The sequence below is a fragment of the Phyllobates terribilis genome, unplaced genomic scaffold, assembly GCF_046119375.1.
Source record: "Phyllobates terribilis strain yellow unplaced genomic scaffold, ASM4611937v1 Scaffold_5__5_contigs__length_657084704, whole genome shotgun sequence".
Taxonomy (NCBI): domain Eukaryota; kingdom Metazoa; phylum Chordata; class Amphibia; order Anura; family Dendrobatidae; genus Phyllobates; species Phyllobates terribilis.
In genome coordinates, this window is record NW_027362765.1 from 411,417,504 (window position 1) to 411,442,038 (window position 24,535).

At 44.1% G+C, this 24,535-nt stretch overlaps 1 protein-coding gene across 3 annotated transcripts in view; it reads left to right on the forward strand.

The window, feature by feature from the left end:
• Positions 1-24,535, forward strand: part of INPP5A (inositol polyphosphate-5-phosphatase A) — a 452,670-nt gene that overhangs the window by 240,297 nt on the left and 187,838 nt on the right. For all 3 annotated transcript variants that reach the window (XM_073685121.1, XM_073685120.1, XM_073685122.1), the window contains exon 6: positions 16,365-16,468. In XM_073685121.1, the coding sequence (XP_073541222.1) occupies positions 16,365-16,468 (104 nt within the window). The remainder of the gene's footprint in view (positions 1-16,364; positions 16,469-24,535) is intronic.

Genomic DNA, 24,535 nt, shown 5'->3' on the forward strand with positions numbered 1-24,535 from the left:
TGTGTTTATATATATATATATATATATATATATATATATATATATATATATATATATATATATATATATACACACACACAGGTCCATATATATTTGGACAGAGACGACATTTTTCTAATTTTGGTTCTAGACATTACCACAATGAATTTTAAACAAAACAATTCAGATGCAGTTGAAGTTCAGACTTTCAGCTTTCATTTGAGGGTATCCACATTAAAATTGGATGAAGGGTTTAGGAGTTTCAGCTCCTTAACATGTGACACCCTGTTTTTAAAGGGACCAAAAGTAATTGGACAGATTAAATAATTGTAAATAAAATGTTCATTTCTAGTACTTGGTTGAAAACCCTTTGTTGGCAATGACTGCCTGAAGTCTTGAACTCATGGACATCACCAGACGCTGTGTTTCCTCCTTTTTGATGCTCTGCCAGGCCTTCACTGTGGTGGTTTTCAGTTGCTGTTTGTTTGTGGGCCTTTCTGTGTGAAGTTTAGTCTTTAACAAGTGAAATGCATGCTCAATTGGGTTGAGATCAGGTGACTGACTTGGCCATTCAAGAATATTCCACTTCTTTGCTTTAATAAACTCCTGGGTTGCTTTGGCTTTATGTTTTGGGTCATTGTCCATCTGTAGTATGAAACGACGACCAATCAGTTTGGCTGCATTTGGCTGGATCTTAGCACACAGTATGGCTCTGAATACATCAGAATTCATTCGGCTGCTTCTGTCCTGTGTCACATCATCAATAAACACTAGTGACCCAGTGCCACTGGCAGCCATGCATGCCCAAGCCATCACAAATGATGTGGTATGCTTTGGATCATGAACTGTACCACGCCTTCGCCATACTTTTCTCTTTCCATCATTCTGGTAGAGGTTGATCTTGGTTTCATCTGTCCAAAGAATGTTCTTCCAGAACTGTGCTGGCTTTTTTAGATGTTTTTTAGCAAAGTCCAGTCTAGCCTTTTTATTGTTGATGCTTATGAGTGGCTTGCAACGTGCAGTGAACCCTCTGTATTTACTTTCATGCAGTCTTCTCTTTATGGTAGATTTGGATATTGATACGCCTACCTCCTGGAGAGTGTTGTTCACTTGGTTGGCTGTTGTGAAGGGGTTTCTCTTCACCATGGAGATTATTCTGCGATCATCCACCACTGTTGTCTTCCGTGGGCGCCCAGGTCTTTTTGCATTGATGAGTTCACCAGTGCTTTCTTTCTTGCTCAGGATGTTCCCAACTGTAGATTTTGCCACTCCTAATATTGTAGCAATTTCTCAGATGAGTTTTTTCTGTTTTTGCAGCTTAAGGATGGCTTGTTTCACCTGCATGGAGAGCTCCTTTGACTGCATGTTTACTTCACAGCAAAACCTTCCAAATGCAAGCACCACACCTCAAATCAACTCCAGGCCTTTTATCTGCTTAATTGAGAATGACATAACGAAGGGATTGCCCACACCTGTCCATGAAATAGCCTTGTCCAATTACTTTTGGTCCCTTTAAAAACAGGGTGGCACATGTTAAGGAGCTGAAACTCCTAAACCCTTCATCCAATTTTAATGTGGATACCCTCAAATGAAAGCTGAAAGTCTGAACTTCAACTGCATCTGAATTGTTTTGTTTAAAATTCATTGTGGTAATGTCTAGAACACAACAACAAAATGACACAAAAATCATCAATGGAAATCAAATGTATTAACTAATTGAGGCCTGGATTTGGAGTCACCCCCCAAAATTAAAGTGGAAAAACACACTACAGGCTGATCAAACTTTGATGTAATGTCCTTAAAACAAGTCAAAATGAGGCTCAGTATTGTGTGTGGCCTCCACGTGCCTGTATGACCTCCCTACAACGCCTGGGCATGCTCCTGATGAGGTTGCGGATGGTCTCCTGTGGGATCTCCTCCCAGACCTGGTCTAAAGCATCCGCCAACTCCTGGACAGTCTGTAGTGCAACATGACATTGGTGGATGGAGCGAGACATGATGTCCCAGATGTGCTCAATCGGATTCAAGTCTGGGGAACGGGCGGGCCAGTCCATAGCTTCAATGCCTTCATCTTGCAGGAACTGCTGACACACTCCAGCCACATGAGGTCTGGCATTGTCCTGCATTAGGAGGAACCCAGGGCAGCATGTAGTTTCACAAGGGGTCTGAGGATCTCATCTCTGTACCTAATGGCAGTCAGGCTACCTCTGATGAGCACATGGAGGGCTGTGCGGCCCTCCAAAGAAATGCCACCTCACACCATTACTGACCCACTGCCAAACCGGTCATGCTGAAGGATGTTGCAGGCAGCAGATTGCTCTCCACGGCGTTTCCAGACTGTCACGTCTGTCACATGTGCTCAATGTGAACCTGCTTTCATCTGTGAAGAGCACAGGGCGCCAGTGGCGACTTTGCCAATCCTGGTGTTCTGTGGCAAATGCCAAGCGTCCTGCATGGTGTTGGACTGGGAGCAGAACCCCCATCTGTGGACGTCGGGCCCTCATACAACCCTCATGTAGTCGGTTTCTAACCGTTTGTGCAGACACATGCACATTTGTGGCCTGCTGGAGGTCATTTGGCAGGGCTCTGGCAGTGTTCCTCCTGTTTCTCCTTGCACAAAGGCGGAGGTAGCGGTCCTGCTGCTGGGTTGTTGCCCTCCTACGGCCCCCTCCACGTCTCCTGTTGTACTGGCCTGTCTCCTGGTAGCGCCTCCAGCCTCTGGACACTACGCTGACAGACACAGCAAACCTTCTTGCCATAACTCACGTTGATGTGCCATCCTGGATAAGCTGCACTACCTGAGCAGCTTCTGTGGGTTGTAGAGTCCGTCTCATGCTACCACGTGTGTGAAAGCACAACCAACATTAAAAAGTGACCAAAACATCAGCCAGAAAGCATTGGTACTGAGATGTGGTCTGTGGTCCCTACCTGCAGAACCACTCCTTTATTGAGGGTGTCTTGATAATTGCCAATAATTTCCATCTATTGTCTATTTCATTTGCACAACAGCATGTGAAATTGATTGTCAATCAGTGTTGCTTCCTAAGTGGACAGTTTGATTTCACAGAATTTTGACTTACTTGGAGTTATATTCTGTTTAAGTGTTCCCTTTATTTTTTTGAGCAGTGTATAATAAATTGGGTACAGTAGTTCAATGCAGCTTGTGGGGAATATTTTTTCATAAGAATTTAAGAAAGTTATGAAATGTTCTATAAATGTCTGTCCTGTTTCTGATCTAGGGGTTTAGACTTTTAGCTGAGATGAATCTGTGCTGCCGTTTACGTACATGATAAGTAGTGAAGCTCCTCCTCTACCGATAAGGGGGGAAAAAACACAAGGAAGGAATGCCTGCACTCATCTCAAAACTGCTGGAGTGAACAGGAAACCAGGGTTAAGAACAAAAGAACAGGTTCTTGCTATTATTACTGATAATGCTTCAAACATGATTACAATTAAACTGATGAATGAGAATAATGAAGGTGAACAGCAGCTAGAAGAACATTTCAGATTTAGTATGTTGGAGATGGAAGGCCACAGTCCTATTCCCATAACGGAGGAGCAAACAGATAGTACTACAGAAGAACAGCAAAATGATTCTTTACTAGTGTTGAGTGAGCACTAAAATGCTCGGGCCGAGCTCACCGTGATACTCGGGTGCTCGACCCGAGCAATGAGCCCAATGTTAGTCTATGGGAGTCCCGAGCATTTTTGCGGCGGCACCCCCGGCAGTCTGTAAAAAGCCTAAAAAGTGCCCAAAACGATAGTGGCAGTGCTCAAATGACATGGGGATCGCCCCAGGAAGCATTTCTGACCCTTAGGTCACTGCTGTCAACAATGTGGTCAGAGGTATTAAGCCACTTTTAAAGGGCTCACAATAAAACGTTAAAAAACGAAACTGAAGCGGTTTTCCTGTGAAATATGTTAAGGAACTTCCTTTCCAGGGTAAAGACTTGTGTATAAGGTAAAATAACCAAAAATAAAAATGCTCCTCCACACCTTGGGCTATGTTCACAAGTAGCATTTTTTATGCGTTTTTGCACTTTTGTATTGCTTTCAACTGTGACAAATGCATTCACCATGAAATGTCATTTTAACATTTTACAACCTTATCTGGCCATGTGCTGTGTGACACATGCATACAGTGCTGAAAAGACATGGGAACAGCATGGGGAAGACCCCTGGAAGCATCTGACACCCATGTCACTGCCTAAGTGTGTGCCCATCAGAAGTGATCCTTGCTGCATCAGAAGATGCAGACTTGCAACTATCCCCGTGCAAGTCCTTGTCCCAGGGCAGTGTTCAATTGTACCTACCCCATTCCTTGCAATGCAGGCGCAAGTATGCAGCCTGCCAACCACCCACCCCCAGGCTGCAATTCCATACTGCTTGCTTGCACTTGAAATTGGGCCTTTTAGGCATGTGGAGGCGGAATCTGGCCACCACGTCATGGCTGCGTCGGCTGCCTGGTATCCGTACTCAGTCCCCAGCCGCCCGGCGGCCGGGTGTCCACGCTTGGTCCCCAGCCACCAGGGGGTGGCCGGGTGTCCATAAACGGTCCCCAGCCGCCCCTATTTGAAGGACAGCCTAACCACAAACATGGGGACAAGTGAATGTGGCCAGGGATGGTCCATCTGACTGACACCTTCACACTGGGTTAATATTGTGGAAGCCGGGACACAGTTGGACACTGGGATGCAACACGTCCTCCAGACATAGAGGATTGCGGGTCCTGGGTCAATCAGGCTTCAACACAAAGTTCAGAAGGTAGACAGCAGCAGTGGTCGGCCTCCTACACAACAAGTAAATTATTCATGATCATGAGGCCATCCATCTCCTTAGCTTTCTATTCCTTGGAATGCAAGCGCATGTATGTAGTAGCGGCTAGGCCTGAGGTGGTCAGCGTTTTGGCGCATATCCTACCTCCTCTGAGGATTGCTGGATGTTTTCCTGCTACTATCCCAGTTCCATGACTCCCATTAAAATAAAGCTTCAGGTGATGAATGATGGATGAGGTGGTGGCAAAGGAGAAAGAGCAGGAGGAACAGGGACCATTCACATCAATATCAGGCCAGTCAACCACACATGTCTTGTAGGATATGTTTCTGTACCAAAAGGAGCGGTTCGGCTACACAGTTATAGGGCATACAGTGAGTGCAATGCCTACCAAAAATTTCGAGGCACTCCAATGCCCCTTGGAAGTGACATGGAGGTCAGAGGGCCATAACTAAACCGTGTTTTCCATTTATAGCAACTGGGTCTCCTGTACACTGTTGGCCTAAGCAGTGAATGGAAGGCTTTCCCACAATGATGAGGAACTGCAATGCCCCTTGAAACAGACGTGGATTACAGCGTACTAAAAACCTTCTACCCATTATTGGGGAGTGGGTCTCCCTTAGTGTTCGCCTGTGCATTGAAAAGCAAAAGCTGACTAAAATTAGGAGGAAATGCAATGCCCGTTGCAAGAGTCGTGGAGGTCACAGTAGCTTAACAAGACTGTTTTAATGCCCCTTGGAAGAGACTTGGAGATCAGAGTGGTTTAACAAGACTGTTTGTTTTAATTCCCATTGGAAGAGTGGTGGAGGTCACAGTAGCTTAACAAGACTGTTTTAATGCCCCTTACAAGAGCCATGCAGTACAGCATATTAAAAACATTATTCCCCTTATTGGGGAGTGAGTCTCCCATAGTTTTTGCCTATGCCTTCCAAGCAAAAGCTGCCAAAAATTAGGACGGAGTAACTTGCAATGCTGGCAACACGGACCACGGTCACCCTGGTGGTATAGTGGTGGTGGAGGCTGAGGATAAGGAGAAGAGCAAAAAACAGCCGAAATGAGGAAGCGTATACCCATGTGTGGGTGTGAAGCGGTGCATGGGAATACACCTCCCGAAATAACACAGTGGATTTGACTTTATGTTACTCTGCTGTCATTTGGTGGTGATGAGAAGTCTGGCCCAATCCAGCCCTTGTTCATTTTGATAGGGGTCAGCTTGTCAGCATTGTCAGTTGACAGGCGAGTGCGCTTATCAGTTATAATTCCCCCAGTGGCACTAAAAACACGCTCCGATAACACGCTAGCACCAGGGCAGGCCAGAACCTCCAAGGCGTACAGAGCGAGTTCATTCCAAGTGTCCAGCTTGGATACCCAATAATTAAAAGGCACAGAGGATTCACGGAGGACGCTGGTATGGTTGGCAAGGTACTCCCTCACCATCTTTTGAAACGTTCCACTCCTTGTGAGAGTACCCCGCTCCTCAGAGCCTGTAAGCTAGGCTGGTCTCAGAAAACTGTCCCTGATTGTTGACAGTGTTCCCCTGCCTCTGCTGGATTGAAGTTGCGTCTCTCTCGCCTGTACGCCTTGGTTGGTCAACGAACTGTGATCTCTGCCGCTAGCGTGTTCAGATGGGAAATTTTTTTTAACAGTTCTGCAGCAAGGGCCTTCTGGTACTGCCACATTTTTGTAGACCTCTCCACCTCAGGAATAAGAGAGTGAAAGTTCTCCTTGTAGCGGGGGTCTAAAAGTGTCACCAACCAGTAATGACTGTCACCCAACATTTTGAAAACGCGAGGGTCACGGTTAAGGCAGCGTAACAAAGTCAGCCATGCGTGCCTGACTGGTAACTGGCAAGACTTCCATGTCCTCACCAAGATGACGACTGACCATGCTCTCGTCCTCCTCCTCCTCTTCCTCCTCCTCCTCCTCCCCCCTGTCCTCAGGCCACCCACGCTGAACCGACGGTATGACAGTTGTACAGGTACTACCGTCTACAGCGCATGATACCAGCTCCTGTTCTTCCTCCTCCTACTCCTCCTCTCCCTCATTGTCCCCCAATGCACGTTGGGATGAGATGAGGCTGGGCTGTGTGTAATCGCCCGTTACGGCTTCTTGATCCATCTCATCATACTCTGGATGCAATGCCTCCTCTTTAATTCTCTGCAGAGAGCATTGCAAAAGACAGACAAGTGGGATGCTGACGCTAATGATGGCGTCATCGCCACTCACCATCTTGGTGGAGTCCTCAAAGTTTTTCAGGATGGTACATGTGTCAGACATCCAGGTCCACTCCTGAGGTCTTATGTGTGGAGTCTGACCTGAATATCGACGGCCTTGTTACAGCTGGTACTTCACAACTGCTCTCTTCTGCTCACAAATCCTTTGCAATATGTGGAGGGTAGAGTTCCAACGTGTGGGGACATCACACACCAGCCGGTGTGCCGGAAGCTGCAAACGCTGCTGCAACACAGCATGAGCGGTGGAAGCTGTAGCCGACTTCTGAAAATGAGCTGACAGGCGGCGTACTTTGACAAGCACATCTGGCAACTCTGGGTACGATTTAAGAAACCACTGAACCACGAGGTTAAGCACATGAGCCAGGCATGGTATGTGTGTGATCTCGCCTCAGAGCCGCCACCAGGTTACGGCCATTGTCACACACGACCATTCCTGGATGTAGGTTTAGCGGTCTCAGCCACAGATCTGCCTGCTCTTTCACAGCTGTCCACAACTCACAAGCAGTGTGAGGTTTATCACCTAAGCTTATGAGTTTCAGCACAGCCTGTTGCCGCTTGGCTGAGGCAGTACTGCAGTGCTTCCAGCCTGTAACTTATGTGGTGATATCTTAGATGGAGGCTGAACATGAGGAGGAGGATGATGCGCAGGAGCTGTACACTTTGGGGGCAACTCTGACTGACATAGGGCCCGCAATCCTCGGTGTGGGGAGGATGTGTTCCGTCCCAAGGTCCGACTGGGTCCCGGCTTCCGCTATGTTTACCCAGTGTGCCGTCAGGGAGATGTACCGTCCCTGGCCACAAGCACTTGTCCACGTGTCCATTGTCAGGTGGACTCTCCCAGTAACTGCGTTGTTGAGTGCACGGCAGATGTTTTGGGACACGTGCTTGTGTAGTGCGGGGATGGCACACCGGGCAAAATAGTGTCGGCTGGGGACCGAGTACCGAGGGACGGCCACTGCCATAAGGTTGCGGAAGGATTCCATCTCCACCAGCCTAAAAGGCAGCATTTCCAATGCAAGCAGTCGTGAAATGTGCGAATTTAGGACTGTGGCCTGTGGGTCGTTGGCTGCGTATTTGCTCTTTCGTTCAAAGCTCTGGGATATGCACAATTGAACGCTGCGGTGGGACGTTGATGCTGTTTCTTGAGAAACTGCCATAACAAGTGAAGACTGAGAGGAGGGGGCATCTTTGCATTCAGTATGGACAGGGGATTGCCTTGCACGCACAACAGCTGAAGAAGCAGTGGTGACACCCTCTGACACTGGTCGTGGACCCTGGGGTTCGCCCCACAAAGTCGGGTGCTTTGCTGACATGTGCCTGATCATGCTGGTGGTGGTCAGGCTGGTAGTTTTGTCACCCCTGCTGATGCTGGCATGGCAGGTGGTACGAATGGCCTTTTTGGGGTTATCAGCAGAGTCTTTAAAAAAATTCCAGACTCTGGAAGACCTACCGGTTGTACTGGCAACGTCCCTCTTGTTGGTGTTACGGGGAACTGTTGCCCGCCTTCTGTGTGCTGCCACCACACTGCTTCTTCCTGCCTGTTGGGGTACTCTGCCTCTCTCCCCCTGTGTGCTGCTGGCCTCGCTCTGCGTGTCCTCCTGCCACGTTGGGCCAGTTACTAGATCATCCACCATCTCCTCCTCCTCTTCCACTTGCGCACCACGATCCTCCTCCTCACTTCGTGGCAATTGTGTCTCGTCATCGTCCACCTCTTGTGACAAATTGCCAGCGTCGCCTTCCTGTGGCCGTGGCTGTTCAAATATTTGGGCATCGCTACATGGGATCTCCTCTTCCACCACTTCAAGCGGAGCAGGCGAGGGGCACAAATATGGAAATGGACCAGTGAACAGCTCTTCAGAGTGTCCAACTGTGGGATCAGTTGCTGTCTGACGACACTCGGCATGGTGGGAGGAAGGAGCATCAGAGTGAGGAGGAGTATGCGGTCGAGACTCACGGCTATTAAAACTTGACCGTGTGGAAGACAGACCGGAGGTGGTGGTGCCCAGGTAACTGGAAATATTATCTGCTATCCAATTAATAACCTGTTCACACTGATCAGTTCGGAATACTGGTGTTGTAGTGTGCTTCCCTAGTAATTCGGTCAAGAAGTGGGAGCGAGAAGATGTGGCTGTTGGTTGTGGCATATTTTCACCTTGGCCACGGCCCCGTCCTCTTCACGCACCATCACCAGAACATCCAGTTCCACGTCCCTTGCCACGCGCCTTGCCCATTGTAAATGAAGTAAAATAGCTTACACTCGCACTATCAATGGCAAAAGGGTAATAAAGAGTAGATTAGAACCGTGGAAGAGGAAAACCACAGTTCTATTTCTCTGGCCTACACCAGAATCTTTTAAACAGATATATTTGTGTCTGAACAGTCAGCGAGATACTCAATTTTTTTATTTTTTATGTCAAAAAGGCAAAAAGGTGGATATTGCAGAGATTTGAACCTTGGAACTTCAAAACCACAGTTCTGGTTATCTGGCCTACACCAGACTCTTTTAAACAGATACAGTGCTGGCCAAAAGTATTGGCACCCCTGCAATTCTGTCAGATAATACTCAGTTTCTTCCTGAAAATGATTGCAATCACAAATTCTTTGGTATTATTCTCTTCATTTAATTTGCTTGCAAGGAAAAAACACAAAAGAGAATGAAGCAAAAATCAAATCATTGATCATTTCACACAAAACTCCAAAAAAGGGCCGGACAAAAGTATTGGCACCCTCAGCCTAATACTTGGTTGCACAATCTTTAGCCAAAATAACTGCGAACAACCGCTTCCGGTAACCATCAATATGTTTCTTACAATGCTCTGCTGGAATTGTAGACCATTCTTCTTTGGCAAACTGCTCCAGGTCCCTGATATTTGAAGGGTGCATTCTCCAAACTGCCATTTTGAGATCTCTCCACAGGTGTTCTATGGGATTCAGGTCTGGACTCATTGCTGGCCACCTTAGAAGTCTCCAGTGCTTTCTCTCAAACCATTTTATAGTGCTTTTGGAAGTGTGTTTTGGGTCATTGTCCTGCTGGAAGACCCATGACCTCTGAGGGAGACCCAGCTTTCTCACACTGGGCCCTACATTATGCTGCAAAATTTGTTGGTAGTCTTCAGACTTCATAATGCCATGCACACGGTCAAGCAGTCCAGTGCCAGAGGCAGCAAAGCAACCCCAAAACATCAGGGAACCTCCGCCATGTTTGACTGTAGGGACCGTGTTCTTTTCCTGGGAAGCCTCTTTTTTTTTTCCTGTACACTCTATGTTGATGCTTTTTCCCAAAAAGCTCTACTTTTGTCTCATCTGACCAGAGAACATTCTTCCAAAACGTTTTTAGCTTTCTCAGCTAAGTTTTGGCAAACTCCAGCCTGGCTTTTTTATGTCTCGGGGTAAGAAGTGGGGTCTTCCTGGGTATCCTACCATACAGTCCCTTTTCATTCAGACGTCGACGGATAGTACGGGTTGACACTGTTGTACCCTCGGACTGCAGGGCAGCTTGAACTTGTTTGGATGTTAGTCGAGGTTCTTTATCCACCATCCGCACAATCTTGCGTTGAAATCTCTCGTCAATTTTTCTTTTCCGTCCACATCTAGGGAGGTTAGCCACAGTGCCATGGGCTTTAAACTTCTTGATGACACTGCGCACGGAAGACACAGGAACATTCAGGTCTTTGGAGATGGACTTGTAGCCTTGAGATTGCTCATGCTTCCTCACAATTTGGTTTCTCAAGTCCTCAGACAGTTCTTTGGTCTTCTTTCTTTTCTCCATGCTCAATGTGGTACACACAAGGACCCAGGACAGAGGTTGAGTCAACTTTAATCCATGTTAACTGGCTGCAAGTGTGATTTAGTTATTGCCAACACCTGTTAGGTGCCACAGGTAAGTTACAGGTGCTGTTAATTACACGAATTAGAGAAGCATCACATGATTTTTCAAAGGGTGCCAATACTTTTGTCCACCCCCTTTTTTAGGTTTGGTGTGGAATTATATCCAATTTGGCTTTAGGACAATTCTTTTTGTGTTTTTTTCATTGAAGACAAATTAAATGAAGATAATAATACCAAAGAATTTGTGATTGCAATCATTTTCAGGAAGAAACTGAGTATTATCTGACAGAATTGCAGGGTTGCCAATACTTTTGGCCAGCACTGTATATTAGTGTCTGAACAGTCAGACACACTCAATTTTTTTTGAGGGGGGAAAAATACCAAAAGGTTAATAAGACACAAATTTGTACAGTCTGACTGAGGGGGAAAAAAAACATACAGGATTTAAATGAAAAAAAAAGGATTTTTCCTGGCCCCTGAGACCAGGGAATAAGTCTAGCAATTTGAGCAGCAGCACACAGGACTGTAATGCAGCGTTTGCTGGTATAACCACTGCGTCTCCTATACAGCCTGCCTGCCTGATATGTGGGATGGATATTAGTCCTCAGAAGGACTGTTTGTTTAATCTGGCAGCCTTTACAGACCCTACACTAACTATTTCGGAGTATAAATCTCTCCCTAGCTCAGCACCACTCTCCCTACACTGTCTGATCCGGAGCGACTGTGTCCAAGATGGCGGCGCCCGGTTTTAAATACTCGAGGTGACGCTGTGCTGCCAGCCAATCACTGTAATGCCCACAAACAACATGGCTGCAGCATTACAGTGACTGGCTGGCAATCCCTGCATGTTCATTGGCTCTGTAAAGAGCGCCAAACATGCAGGGCGGAGACCCGAGCTCCCGCCCGAGTAACCCGGAAATGCTCGGTACTCGCCGAACATCCCGAGTAGTGAGATGCTCGAGCGAGTACCGAGCAGTGTCGAGCATGCTCGCTCAACACTATTCTTTACAATTAGATGATCTTGTTGAAGCTGCTTCACACCTCTCTCCAATTCATCTCATGTGCTGTGTTGTGCACACGCTGCAGCTGGCAATAAGAGATTAGTCTGCAAGAGGGAAATGCTGCAACTCTGATTAGCAAAGTTAGGAAATTTGCTATTGCTGCTAAAACCCCTAAAATTGATTCCATTTTGAAGAGACTTGCTGGAAAAGGGGCAATTGTGGAATTACAAAATTTTTCACTTCCTCTCAAAGAAGTAGAAGAGTTCAATCGTTCATCAAAACTAACTGTGCACGAGGCAATTCCTTTTATACCCTGAAATTGTTAGAGATGTTGCCCATGTGGTTACTGCTTTGACACAAACCCAAGTTAGTATAGAGCGGTTGTTCTCAAGCCTTAAAAGAATTAGGTCAGATTTGAGATCATTTATGAAGGAGGATCTGATGGAGGTGATAGTATTTCTCAGAACAAATTCATAGACTGCACAAATGTTGTTCACTTTTTTGTTGAAAAACAGTTTTTTTTCCACTTACTGCATAGTGTATAATAATTTGTAAATATGCAAAAGTTGTTTTTGTTCTAAAGTTGTATTCCAATAAATATATTTTATGTTCTATCTAAATGGCTTGATTATTGTGTCATCATAATGATTAAAAGCCTAATGTTACCATTTTACAACAGTAAATGTATCACTTATGACTCGCCCCCTGGGCCGTGGGGCACTCGGATACGGGCAGTAGGGGAATAATGGGAGTAGTAGTGGCAACCCGGTTCCGTGGCTCTGGGTGGTCAGGCCAGTAGTAGTCCGTTATGTGCTGATGATTATGTCCGACTACGCCACCCGTGGATTGCGGTTATTAGGAACCGCCGCTGCATGCAGACCGCTGGGGCTGATGAGGTGTGCAGCTAGGGTAGTGTGACTCCCCACGGGAAGAGTGCGGCCCCAGGGCAGTATAATGGATGTTGGGAGTGATGGTAGTGAGAGTCCCAGTGCTGATAGTGCTGGAGGAGCAAGGAGCACGCAGACAACAGGTTGCAGTCCAGTGTCTTTACAAGAACAGGTAAATTGACCCACAAACAGTCCCAGCTAGGAGGGGACCTGGATGTCTGAGAGCAACGGGGAAATTGGCCCTGGTCAGGGTGAGGGTGTAGGCCTACCGTGCTTCCTACGCTCCTTCTGGCTATCTCCTCGTTATAGGGTAACAGCCCACGTTTCCGAGCTCTCCTTTGTATTCTCGCCTGTATGGCCTGCGACGTGGGTTCCTTTCTGCTCCCGGCCTGGTACGGCTTTACTGGTCCCTTCTGTTGTGGCAGGACCTCCAGGTTTCTTAGGCCAAGGAATATACAGTCCCCTGCGGACTGGTTATCTGCTGGAGAATGTGGAATCCTCCCAGCCTCAGACACCAAAGTCTGGTAAATTAAGTCCGTTATCTGCCAAGACAGGCGCACTTCGCCTCTTGTCTCTGGCTTGTGACTCTCCTCCTGCCACACTTCCTCTTAGGTGCAATACAACGGTCTGTCCCTGCTCTGGGACCTGAATCCTGAGACAGGTCGTCCAGTTCTCCCTAACCCTGCCCCCAGCACCAGCTTTTATAGGGGCAGCCAGCTCCCCCTACTGGCCTGAGACAGGAGGTACTGCATGCTAATGTTCCCCTGACTAGAGAACCTCCCCCTTGCTCTCAGACACAGCTTTATTACATTTTGTGGCATCCAGGCCAGGGTGACACACTTAAACATGAGCCATGTATGATGGAGTTGGAGTCTGTGTCATGGAAATTGAGGAGTCTGAGTTGGAGTCGGAGGTTTGGCTTACCGACTCCACAGCCCTGTTGAGCAATGCATGTGACTAGTTTCTCCATACAAGACGCATCTTGAAGCTGTCATCACCAATAAAGACTTTTGTATGAAGTATAAAATAAATTTCAATAAGAGTGTTCAATACTTTCTCCCTGTGTCATTTCTCATTATTATACATAATTTATGGACATCTATGGTGATTGCTGTGCCTGTGTGGATTGGATGGGTTGTTACCGACATCTGGTGAGAATTTCATATCAATAGCACCTTTAGAGATATATTTACTTAAAAAATTGTTGACGTCTTCAATACTTACACACACACACACAGCGGGTGAAATATGTATATCTGTGTGGCTAAAGTCCACATTTTCACTGATTTCCATTGGAGTGCTGCTTTAAATATATTTTTTCTACATTTCGAGGTTTATTGGCTTGTCGCTTGCGGAAGTACTGTACCCACAACATTAGCACTGTGCTGTACACACATATACTTAATATATATTTATGGGACTATTAGATATAGCCATCTAATAGTCCCATATATGCACTGACTATATATATGTATGTATTTGTATTAATATATATAAAAAATATATAGTGCAGTTGTCTAGATTTTTAAAAACTCTTACATTGTCTTTTTCTCAAGGATTATATGAGAGGAAAAAAAAAGTTGGTTATTCTCCAGATTAGTCACCTACATAATTTACGGCTTGCTCATTTCTTCAGCACATCCCATTGTAAATGGTCGGGCCAGACCACATTAATCGGCCCTTTACATCACATTAATTTGAAACGTCATGAAGTGGCAATAACTGTGAAATGAACTAATTGGCTCGATTTATACCGTTTCATTAATGTATTTTTTTTTTCTTGCCTGTCGAAAGCCAAATTACCTCTGTTCTTATAATTGAGGGTACAGGGTCTCGCCACTGTAACGCATTTGAGTGGCATTTCTGTAGACATGGCATCTGAAAGTTTTACAGCCATCAATCATTTTTTCCTGTTCCAGGAGCCTCCATCATCTCTAACGGTGAACGAAATAAAATTAGATAACAGTATTAAAAAACCATTAACATTTTATTGTATTTCTGGGCAACAACGCTCCGTGATTTTTCACTAGAACGACGCATGACTCTTAATGAGCAGAGTCTGACCACAGTGTCCCCTCTCCCACCTTTAAATAGTTTAATGGGCTCTAAGCATAAAAAGTTGATGTTCTTAATCAAGGAGACGGTGAATGAGATTGATGTAGATGGCCCGTATTTAGCATGTGCCGTAAAATGAATTGAAATGAGAATACATTTTGTGTAATTAAACTTTTGTTCTCAACGATCGTTTCTTTCACTCATGGGGCTGGAAGAACGTTTAAGAAAAGTATTTGTAATTCCTGATGGTTATTCTGCACTTTTTAAAAATAAAAAGATAAATGTATTGCTTAATATTTAATTTAAAGGAGCACACACTCACATTCTTATTTGGAGGTAGTCCCCATGTGCATTTTCCCACCGACCAGGAACTTGAGACCAATGGGGACCTGTTGAGTGTAAAAATTGCAGAGGCTGGGGATCAGTATTTCAAGTTTTACTTGTACTGCTTATTTTACTAAATCTTGTGGTTGGCATTCCACAGTCTGACTGCTCGAACTGGGAAGAACCCTTTCCTATTTAATGATGCAGTCACTGTTCCTCCATAGGTAATGAATGTCCCCTAGTCCTTTTGCAAGATCCCTTGTATTGACCACACATGTATTTATAGATGGAAAGTAGATCGCCTCTTTTTTTTTTTTTCTGCGTTAAAGAAGCCCAACTTTTCTAAACTCTTAAGACTTTCCATCCCATTTAATATTCTATTTGCCGGACTTTAAACCACCACTAGATTTTTAATAAACTTTTTTTAGCATGTGGAGCCCAAACCTGGATCCTATATTACCAGTGATTTATAGAGGGGTAATATTAAATTCAGATCAGTCTTTTATCTACTTTTATGCACCCTAAAATCTTTGTTTTTGCAGCTGCTGCTTGACATTGAATACTGCTGCTTAGTTTACTTGTAGCCAGAATACGCAAGTTCTTCTCCTGTTCTGTAGTCCTGAAACTACTGTTGTCCAAGTGCATTGCTCAACATTTATCAACATTAAACTTGAGCTGCCATGTTTTACTGTAATTTTAGACAGTCAAGCACAAACACTTGACTTCTTACTTTCAATCCCACCCACAAGGTCATTAAGGAAAGATTAAAAAGAATTGCACCCAACACCGATTCTTGTGGTCGCCACTGTTCCCAGGAAAGATCCTCGTGGCCTCCACTGCTCCCGGTATAGATCCTTCTGGTACGCCATGCCTGCATTAGATCATTTTAGACAATGTTTCCTGTTACTTATCCAGTTTTTTACCCATCTGCATATAGTGTCCTCTAATCGCTTCTTATGGAGCTTCAGTATAAGGCTGCTATGTGGTACAGTATCAAATGCCTTTGCAAAGTCCAGATAAATCACATCAGGCGCATTACCAACACCCAGATTGATAGTTACCTCCTTAAAGGAACCCAACACGCTGGTTAGACACGACTTGTCTTTCATGAATCCATGCTGGTTGTCCGTTATTAGATTGTTCTTCGCTATACACTTACCATAAGTTGTGTTTGATACTTATTCTGATACCATATCTCCACAATCAGGCTGTCCACTATTACAAAACTTGTGCGGAAAAATAGCAACGTTGAATTTAACTTTTTAATTTTTTTTCCTTTTCAGCAAAAAAATACAGAAAAGTCACAGGAAAAGAGATCTACTCTGACACACTAGAAAGCACTCCAATGCTGGAGAAAGAAAAATTCCCTCAAGAGTTTTTCCCAGAGGTTTGTATTATATTACAGCTGAATGTCTGGTTTTCATTCTGAAATACGATTTAAAAATCTATCCAAATGTTAGAATAGTGATGTCTGTTCTAACATCCTATAAAGACATGCATGCTCAACCCAATGTAATATCCCCATACTAGCCCCTTATATTAATAATGCTCTGCCGTTCTTGCCCCCTTATTTAATAATGTCCCCCATCCTGGGACACTTCCTGTAATAGTGCCCCCCATCTTGGGCCACTTCCTGTAGTAATGTCCTCTGCTCTTCTCCAATATGTTTTGAAGAGGAACAAACGATTATTCTTACATTCCTCTGCCTCAACGACGCATGACGTCCTCTTCAATGGCCGGCACAGAAGCCGGCAGCTGACTTTGGCGCCACTACCACAGGAAGCTCATGACGTCACTACCATGTGCCGCCTGCCGACGTCCGCTCCCAGCCTCTTATTGGCCGTCAGCGTATATTGTGGTGCAGGGTGCTGGCGGGTCAATGTGCTGCAATACAGTTCAGCTTGTGCATCCAAGGATTCACGTCCAAGGGAAATAGGCGCTGATGTCGGCAGGATCCCCTTTCGCTCACACCTGGTCATGGTCGCGACCGCGATAGTTACTCCCCGGTGTTATATGATTGATTCTCATCTGGCAGTAAATTATTTTATTGAAACTCCTAAAACACCAATTAGATCAGTAACTTATAGATAGGCATAAGCACACTCTCTGCACATGTTTTGGTAAACCCCATTTTCATTCTTCCTATGTTGTGTGGAAAAAAACAGCATTATTCATGTCAACCTACCTCTCAAAAAAATCATTGTCCTGCAGTTGGCTTTGACTACTATGAAGGTTGCTTTACAGATTAGATGAACATTGTCTGATCCCGCTATCCATCGAGTGTCCCGAATACCCCCCAGTGGCAGTCGTTGGGTGTAGAAGGATGTGGCGTGTTTATACTCTCTCAAAACGTTGAGATTAATCTCCTTTTTCCTATTGAGAAAACACGCATCTCTGCCAAGTGTACATAGACATGAAGAAATGGCTGAAGGGGAAAGGCTTGGCCATTTTTCTTATTATTTAAGAGCAGATAGAAAATCAGCTATGATGACATTATATTGCTTTTTGTCGTTATATATAACTGAGTGATTCCATCTGTTGCAGAACCCATGGAGGATCTCTCTCCATGTCTTGTGTCAGGAGCTCTCCTTGTCACTTCTCCTAAACGTAGAGAGCACATGAGATGCGACATCACTCCGGCACCTGTCTTTTCGCAGAGACCAGTGCAGGAAGCGGCCAAAGATAGCCTGGGTTCAGAATAGAAAATCCCATTTACTTTTGTTTGATGGATTGTTCTCCAGTGGCCAGACAATCATATCTTCTATAGTTGCAAAAGTGTTAATCCAAAGATTTACTTTGCAAGTCCTACCTAAAGTTTGAACACATGGTACTATTTTTTTGTATGCACAGGTCCTAAAAGGTTTTGTCAACCTTTTGGGGACAATTTTTCATGCTTACTTAAATTCATGCAGTTGGGGTTAAAAATAATTTTTTTGCAGTTAGATTTCATTAAAATGTTTGCACAGTTTGCCTCCTGGAGTGTAATATAATTCTCACGGGGGGGGGATATTCACTCCTCAGCATTGAAATTGCACCAAGAAAGAAAACTTGTGGAATGATGGAAATCACAGGATGGATAGACATGTCAATGATATGTGTCAAAAAAATATTAAGAATTTCTCCCTCCCAGACCTCTCTTCTTCTCCCCCGTCCCCTATAGTATTTGTCAGGAGAGAAGAGCTGACAATCTACTATCTGTGTGTATGCAAATTAACGCACACATGAGAAATTCCTTGTAAGCAAATGCTAGCCCAAAAGGTGCTACCAAACCCAATTAACACAGGCTCATGATAAATTTACATCCAACTGAGAAGGTTGTATTCCCAGGACGTCAAATGTCTGCAGACGGGCCGGAGCCGACACGAAATATGGAATAACTAAAGTTCCATACGTCCGATAATAATGAAGCAATATTTTTACTGACAGGGTCAGCTAAGGAACAATATGCTTATTTTCCCATAGCTGTAAGCCCCTCCGGGGAGCTGTGACGCTACAGTGCCAAAATAACAGACCGCAACTGTCGTGTGGGGTCTCTGGAGAAATGTAAAATCATAATAGAAAATATGGTACCACTTTTGGGCTTCTGTGACCAACCGGCGATAAGTGATCGCAAAGCCAGATATTTTAATAAAAATATGAAGGCTAGAGCCCAGCCCACATGATGTCATCCCAGGGGGGGTGTGTGGGCTGGTCTCCCCTTCGGCATAAAGGACGCAGCTGAAGGGGGAGAAGTATTCATTGCTGGGAGTATAGATTTATTATAGCAAAGGATCACGTTAAATCTGGAGTGCCTCCCCTCCACCTATACTGAATAGTTTCAGCGATCTTATAGTACGTTTCTTCTTTAATCCTGCTTTAGTTGTGCAAGTGTATACTCTGTACTGTAAATGTCCCCTCTGTAAAATCCTTGTATATTTTTCATAACACTGCCTCCCTTTTGGATTAAATATAAAATTTAATAGTTCTGTTTCTTTTGTCCTGTAATCGTTCTTCCCCCGAAGCCATATATGCTACCAGAAAGCAGGCGTACGGCCAGGCCTGTATTATAGTTCAAACTCTGCTGGTGGTGGCAGCGAATAATATTAATTTGGCTATCGTGAAGCTGGCAGTAACCATACGGGGGCGTATAGACACATTCCATGCGTTGGAATCCGGTTTCTGCTCGCTTGCCGATAGCTACATAGTGAGTAGTTGGGATCGCGTGCGCACGGATCCCTGACGAAATTCTGACTGAGTGACGGCAGCGGTGAGATATTGTTTTTTCTCTGACAAAGTGACGTCAACGGTGGGAATATTGTGTGATCTACCCCGGTGTCGTCGTCGCCGACGTTCCTGACAATATGCAAATGATGAAAAATAAAATGGAAACTTTTCAAAACATCTTAATTTATTCTGTTTTGAGAATAAGCACCAAGTTCAGAAATCCCTACACTTATAGCCTTGGCTGAAATGGTTATTAATGGTTGTCTGAGGAGTGGTTTGGCATGCTGAATTCACTTGGGTAAATCATCAAGATCCGACGCTGGCAGCTTCCTTTGCAATTGCCGACCAATGACGTCTGATGTGCTCGATGGGCACCTGCGGTAGCACGTTTAGCCCACGCAGGCTGCTCACAGTAGCACAAGCAACATGCGGTTTTGCCATGTTCATGTTAAGAAAATAAAAAAAAGAGGCTCCTGGGGCACTTTAAAGCAATTTGTGTGCCCAAGTGCATTCAGTGTGGCAGAATATTCCTCAGCCTACCATTAATAATCTCAGCGATAGTAGCCAAGGCTGTAAGTGTGGGGATTTCTGGGTGTGGTGCTCACTCTGTGCTGAATTGAGATGTTTTGAAAAATTGTTGACTTTTTTTTTTATCATTTGCACATGTCTGTCATTGCTGTGATTTTTGTAATTCGACAACTTTTGGGTCTTGGTGTTGCAATTTCAATGTTGAGGAGTGAATTGGCCTAATCCATTATGCTAAAAACAGACAAAGCGGTGTCACTATCTTTCCTACTTGATTTACTGCAGTTATTCATTAGGACAAACATACATGACAATCAAGAGGTTACGTGCGCCATTGTCCCTTCATGACAACATTTTAGTCTCTCGGGCAATATGATAATGGGCACTGTCAGTTAACAAGCAATTACTGCGCAGAGCAGATTATATTCCTCCCGCCTATGATTTGTAGCAAGGTTTAAAAATAAATAAATATGCAAAACCTTCCGTGCCGCCGACCGATCTCTCTTCCCTTCTTTATAGCCGCCGTTTAGGGATTATCTAACAATAATTACGGTGATTGAGACGTAATGTTGTTCAAAATAATTACAAGCGGCAGCATTGAAAATGAACAAAACTTTCCCTTTTAATTTATGATGTCTCTTGGCAAGATATGAGTCAGGAAATAGTCCTTTGGGAGAAGCACTTGAGATAATGTTAGATCATTTAAAAAAAAAAAAAAAACACCGCAGATTTGTGTAGTCTATCAGGGTTGAGCCATATAGAAATATATATGTTTTTCTTTAGCCGTGGTGAGGAATGGCTGCTTGTCATAGATCACAAATACTGCTCCAGGCTCTTATGAAAGATGAATTAATTTCACTAATGCTCTAATGCAAACCTTTCATGGAGAAGGCTGTGTGGTGATAACCTCCTCGCTGCCTCTCCTTTCTCGGCTGTGATTTATGCCGTATTTTAGCAGATGAAACTGCCTCTGTTCACAATCTGTCTGCTGCCTGAAGGAATCAGATTATTAAATCCCTGCGAGACTCCTTGTTGTAAGGTGGAAGATATAAAAGTGTACTTACCTTGAGTAGTGAATTTTGTATGTTGGGCCCATGTTTAATCCATACCCGGGTCCCCAGTGCTGCGTTTCGTGGCTCTGTAAGGGATAAACTATTATGTCAGATGATACTATGACATGGAAAATATGGGCCACATTGGTTCTAAGCTGAATGCCTCATCAAACACAGGAAGATCATAGCTCTTAAAAGCAAAGAATACTTTTTAAGATGCTTGATATTTACTTTTTTTTTTTGTGAAGTTCGCTCATGTATCGCCAAATTAAGAGCTTCCTCAGGGGTTAAAGTAGATTCTCAGTGTATAGACACATTAATAGCACGCCTGCTCTATTATCCATAGGCGGTGACCACTTTTCTTGTTAATTGTTCATTCAATTATAACACATTTTATAGAAAAAAAATAGTTTTTATGTTGCAACAAATCGTCAGAATTTTCTATTAATAGCCAGCTACTTTTTAAGGCAGTCTGTCAGCAAAAAATGTTCAAAGCAAGAAGAGGCCGTAGATGCATCCTCATTGTTGCCAAGCATTTCAGTGCACCTTTCCACTTGCTGACTATCTATTTTCACCCTACTCTGGCTACTGTAAATCCAGAACTGTCAATTAAGGAAAAGGGAGGCGGCAACATATGGAAAACAAGTAGGTGGGAATGTGCACTGACCTGTATGGTCAGGGTGGTCATGGTGCACCAGGCGACTCTGCTTTGTTTGAACAGTCATTTTGTGTTGACACTTGATAAAATTACTCCATTAGATTTATACATCAGGCTCTGAGTACTTGCCACTAAATTTTCATGTAAAAGTCCGCTCCTTGTAAGATTTCCACTTACCATTGATGATGATGCAAAATGAAAGCCAGCTATTGAATGTAAGTAGTAATTAAAGGGAATCTGTTAATAGGATCTACCCTTCTAATCCATCCATGTAGGCATGCAGGTAATAAGAAGTTAACTAAAATGGTACCTTGATGTCTGCGATGCGATCTTTAATTCCCAATAAATCCACGATTTTCTTAATATGTAAATGAGCTGTTAGGTCTATGTCCCGCCCATAAAGTTCCCTGAGAAGCTGCCTCCAGAGCTTATTTTAAATGAAAGGGGGGAGTTACCAGTGTGAGACACGTAGATCAAGAGAGCGGACTGCCAGTCATTATATGTCTCACACTGGTAACGCCTCCTTTCATTTAAAATAAGCTCTAGGGACAGATTCTCGGTGAGATCTATGTCCGCCCCATAGATCTTAACAGCTCATTTGCATATTAAGAAAAATATGGTTTTCTTTGAAGTAAGGCATCGGATCACATATCAAGGTTTCATTTCATTCAGCTTTCTATGACCTACATGCCCATATGGAAGGCTTAGGAGGATTAATCCTACTGACATTCCCTTTAAACAAGGTACATTGTGTAGAACCTTCTCAAGTACAAGTCTCAAAAGAGTTCTCAAGTTGGATTCAGACAAATGCAAAATAATGACACATCCTAGTAGTAAACGGTTAGTACACAAAATACTGAATAAACGGTACATCACAACACCAGAAGTTTAAAACACTTCAAAACTTCTGAATACACATGGGAGCCAGAAGAAGTATAATAATTGCAAACCTTATAAGTAGAAGCCAAAAATAAAGTGTAAAATACATGCAATATCCGAGATGAGAATATGAATAAGGCTATGTGCCCACGATGCAGAAATGAAGCAGAAATTTTCCTGACCATTTCCTCATCTCCTTGCCAGAAAAACGCATGCGGATTCTATGCGCATTTTTGACGCGTTTTTGGCACGTTTTGCATGCGGTTTTTCATGCGTTTTTGAAAAAAAAAAAAGGGTGGGCTCACGCATATTTTTAAGGAAAGAGGGAAAGCTGAGGGCTGATTTAATAGTCTGGGAAGTAGCCAAGGATCATGGCCCATTCCCTTGCTATTAATATTAATTTAATTAATTTAAATAGCAGGATCAGGCTGATGGGAACTACTGCTCCCATCCAGCTGATCGATCCTGCTGGCACGAGTGGATAGGGAACAGATATAGGCCGATGGGAGTAATAGTGTCACATCAGCCTATGTCTGCCTGCACGCAGACACCCCGCAGACACCCCGCATGACCGGGACATTCAGCTCCATCTGCTTGTACCACCCCAGGTGCACAGCCATGATCCAGGAAGACGGGAATGGTATGGGATTCTCGTCTTCCTGGATGGGATGGTCTGGGATGGCTGGAATGCCCCGGCATGAGGTCACTTCCTATTTGCTGCGGTCTTGTGTTCCAAAATCGCAGCAAATGCGCTTCAATTCCGCAAGTAGTTTTACATACTTGCGGATTTGAAGCGGCTCAATGCAAGTCAATGGCGGCGAAAACGCAGCGCTTCCGCAAAATAATTGGTAGTGCTGCGTTTTTTTCCGCAATGATAATCCGCAGCGGAAATTTCCGCAACATGTGCACAGCACATGCGGATTATCATTGGGGGACATGGCAGGCCTTCTACCATGCGTTTTTAGTGCGTTTCCGCAGCTGCAAAAACACTGCGGAAATGCATTAAAAACGCATCGTGAGCACACAGCCTAACTGTAATATGTGCTAGGGCATAGGTGAATGCAAGTCAGGTTGAAGTTCACATGTTTCGCTAAATTTAAGAGCTTCCTCAGGGAGTGAAGTAAATTCTCCGTGTATAGACACGTTAAATTCAGTTATAACACATTTCATTATTAGTCACTGTTATACAATTATAACTTATTATTATTACACTGTTAGTCAGTGCATAGTATTTTGCATAGCCAAATGGGCATATAGTATTAGCAGACCTGAGAGCCCTTGTTAGATCCTTGAGCACAGTGGCAAAGTAATTCCCATACTTCTGTCTTACCACCTTGTTCATTCTTCTCACAAGCATTTGTCTGGCTGTAAGACAACTGGCTGCTGCAGGAGCCTCCCCCTTCTGTGCTGGCTGCAGTGGGACACACAGATAATTAAGCTCTGCCCCCTCGGCTGCACCAATCCCTCAGTTGGCTCTCATTTGAAAACGGAACCGATCTAGAGGGGTTAAACTCCGGGGTGATCTGCATAATCTGTATAAGGCTGTTAGCCTGTCTGCAAGATTTTCTAAATGAGCCTGAAACATTATAGACAACTTTATCACTTACCTGCTTTTATCATTCATTTTTAAGGCTTTGTGTTCCTATAAGCCTCATAAACATGGCCATGTTATGGGTTTAGTGCGACCTCCGAGAGTCTGTGGGGTTCTACCTTATTGTCCAATTACCTATAATTGCATGATGGAGGGGGTGTTACAATATCTCCATATAAAAACTGGTGTTTCATGAATCAGTTTTGAACTCCTGATCCTGCTGGGGTAAGGTGCACCAATTTTGTTTTAGCTGGCATAGATTTAAGCTAGCATGTCATTATTGTATTTTGCCTGTATTATTTACTCCAGCCACTTTTAGAAAATGTCATGGCCAAGACAAAAGTAAACAGTCAAAACATTTTTGTGCAAATAACCTTTGCACCAAGTTTTGTGACTGTTTCACACCAGAAAATATTATGGCGCTTAGAAGCATTTGCGCATTCAGAGCAATAGAAATTGAGCCCCTTGCCAAATTATTGTCCCAAATTGCCAACAGATAATGGAAAAAGGAGGGTTTGGTTTTTTGTTTTTTTTTAGGTCATACAT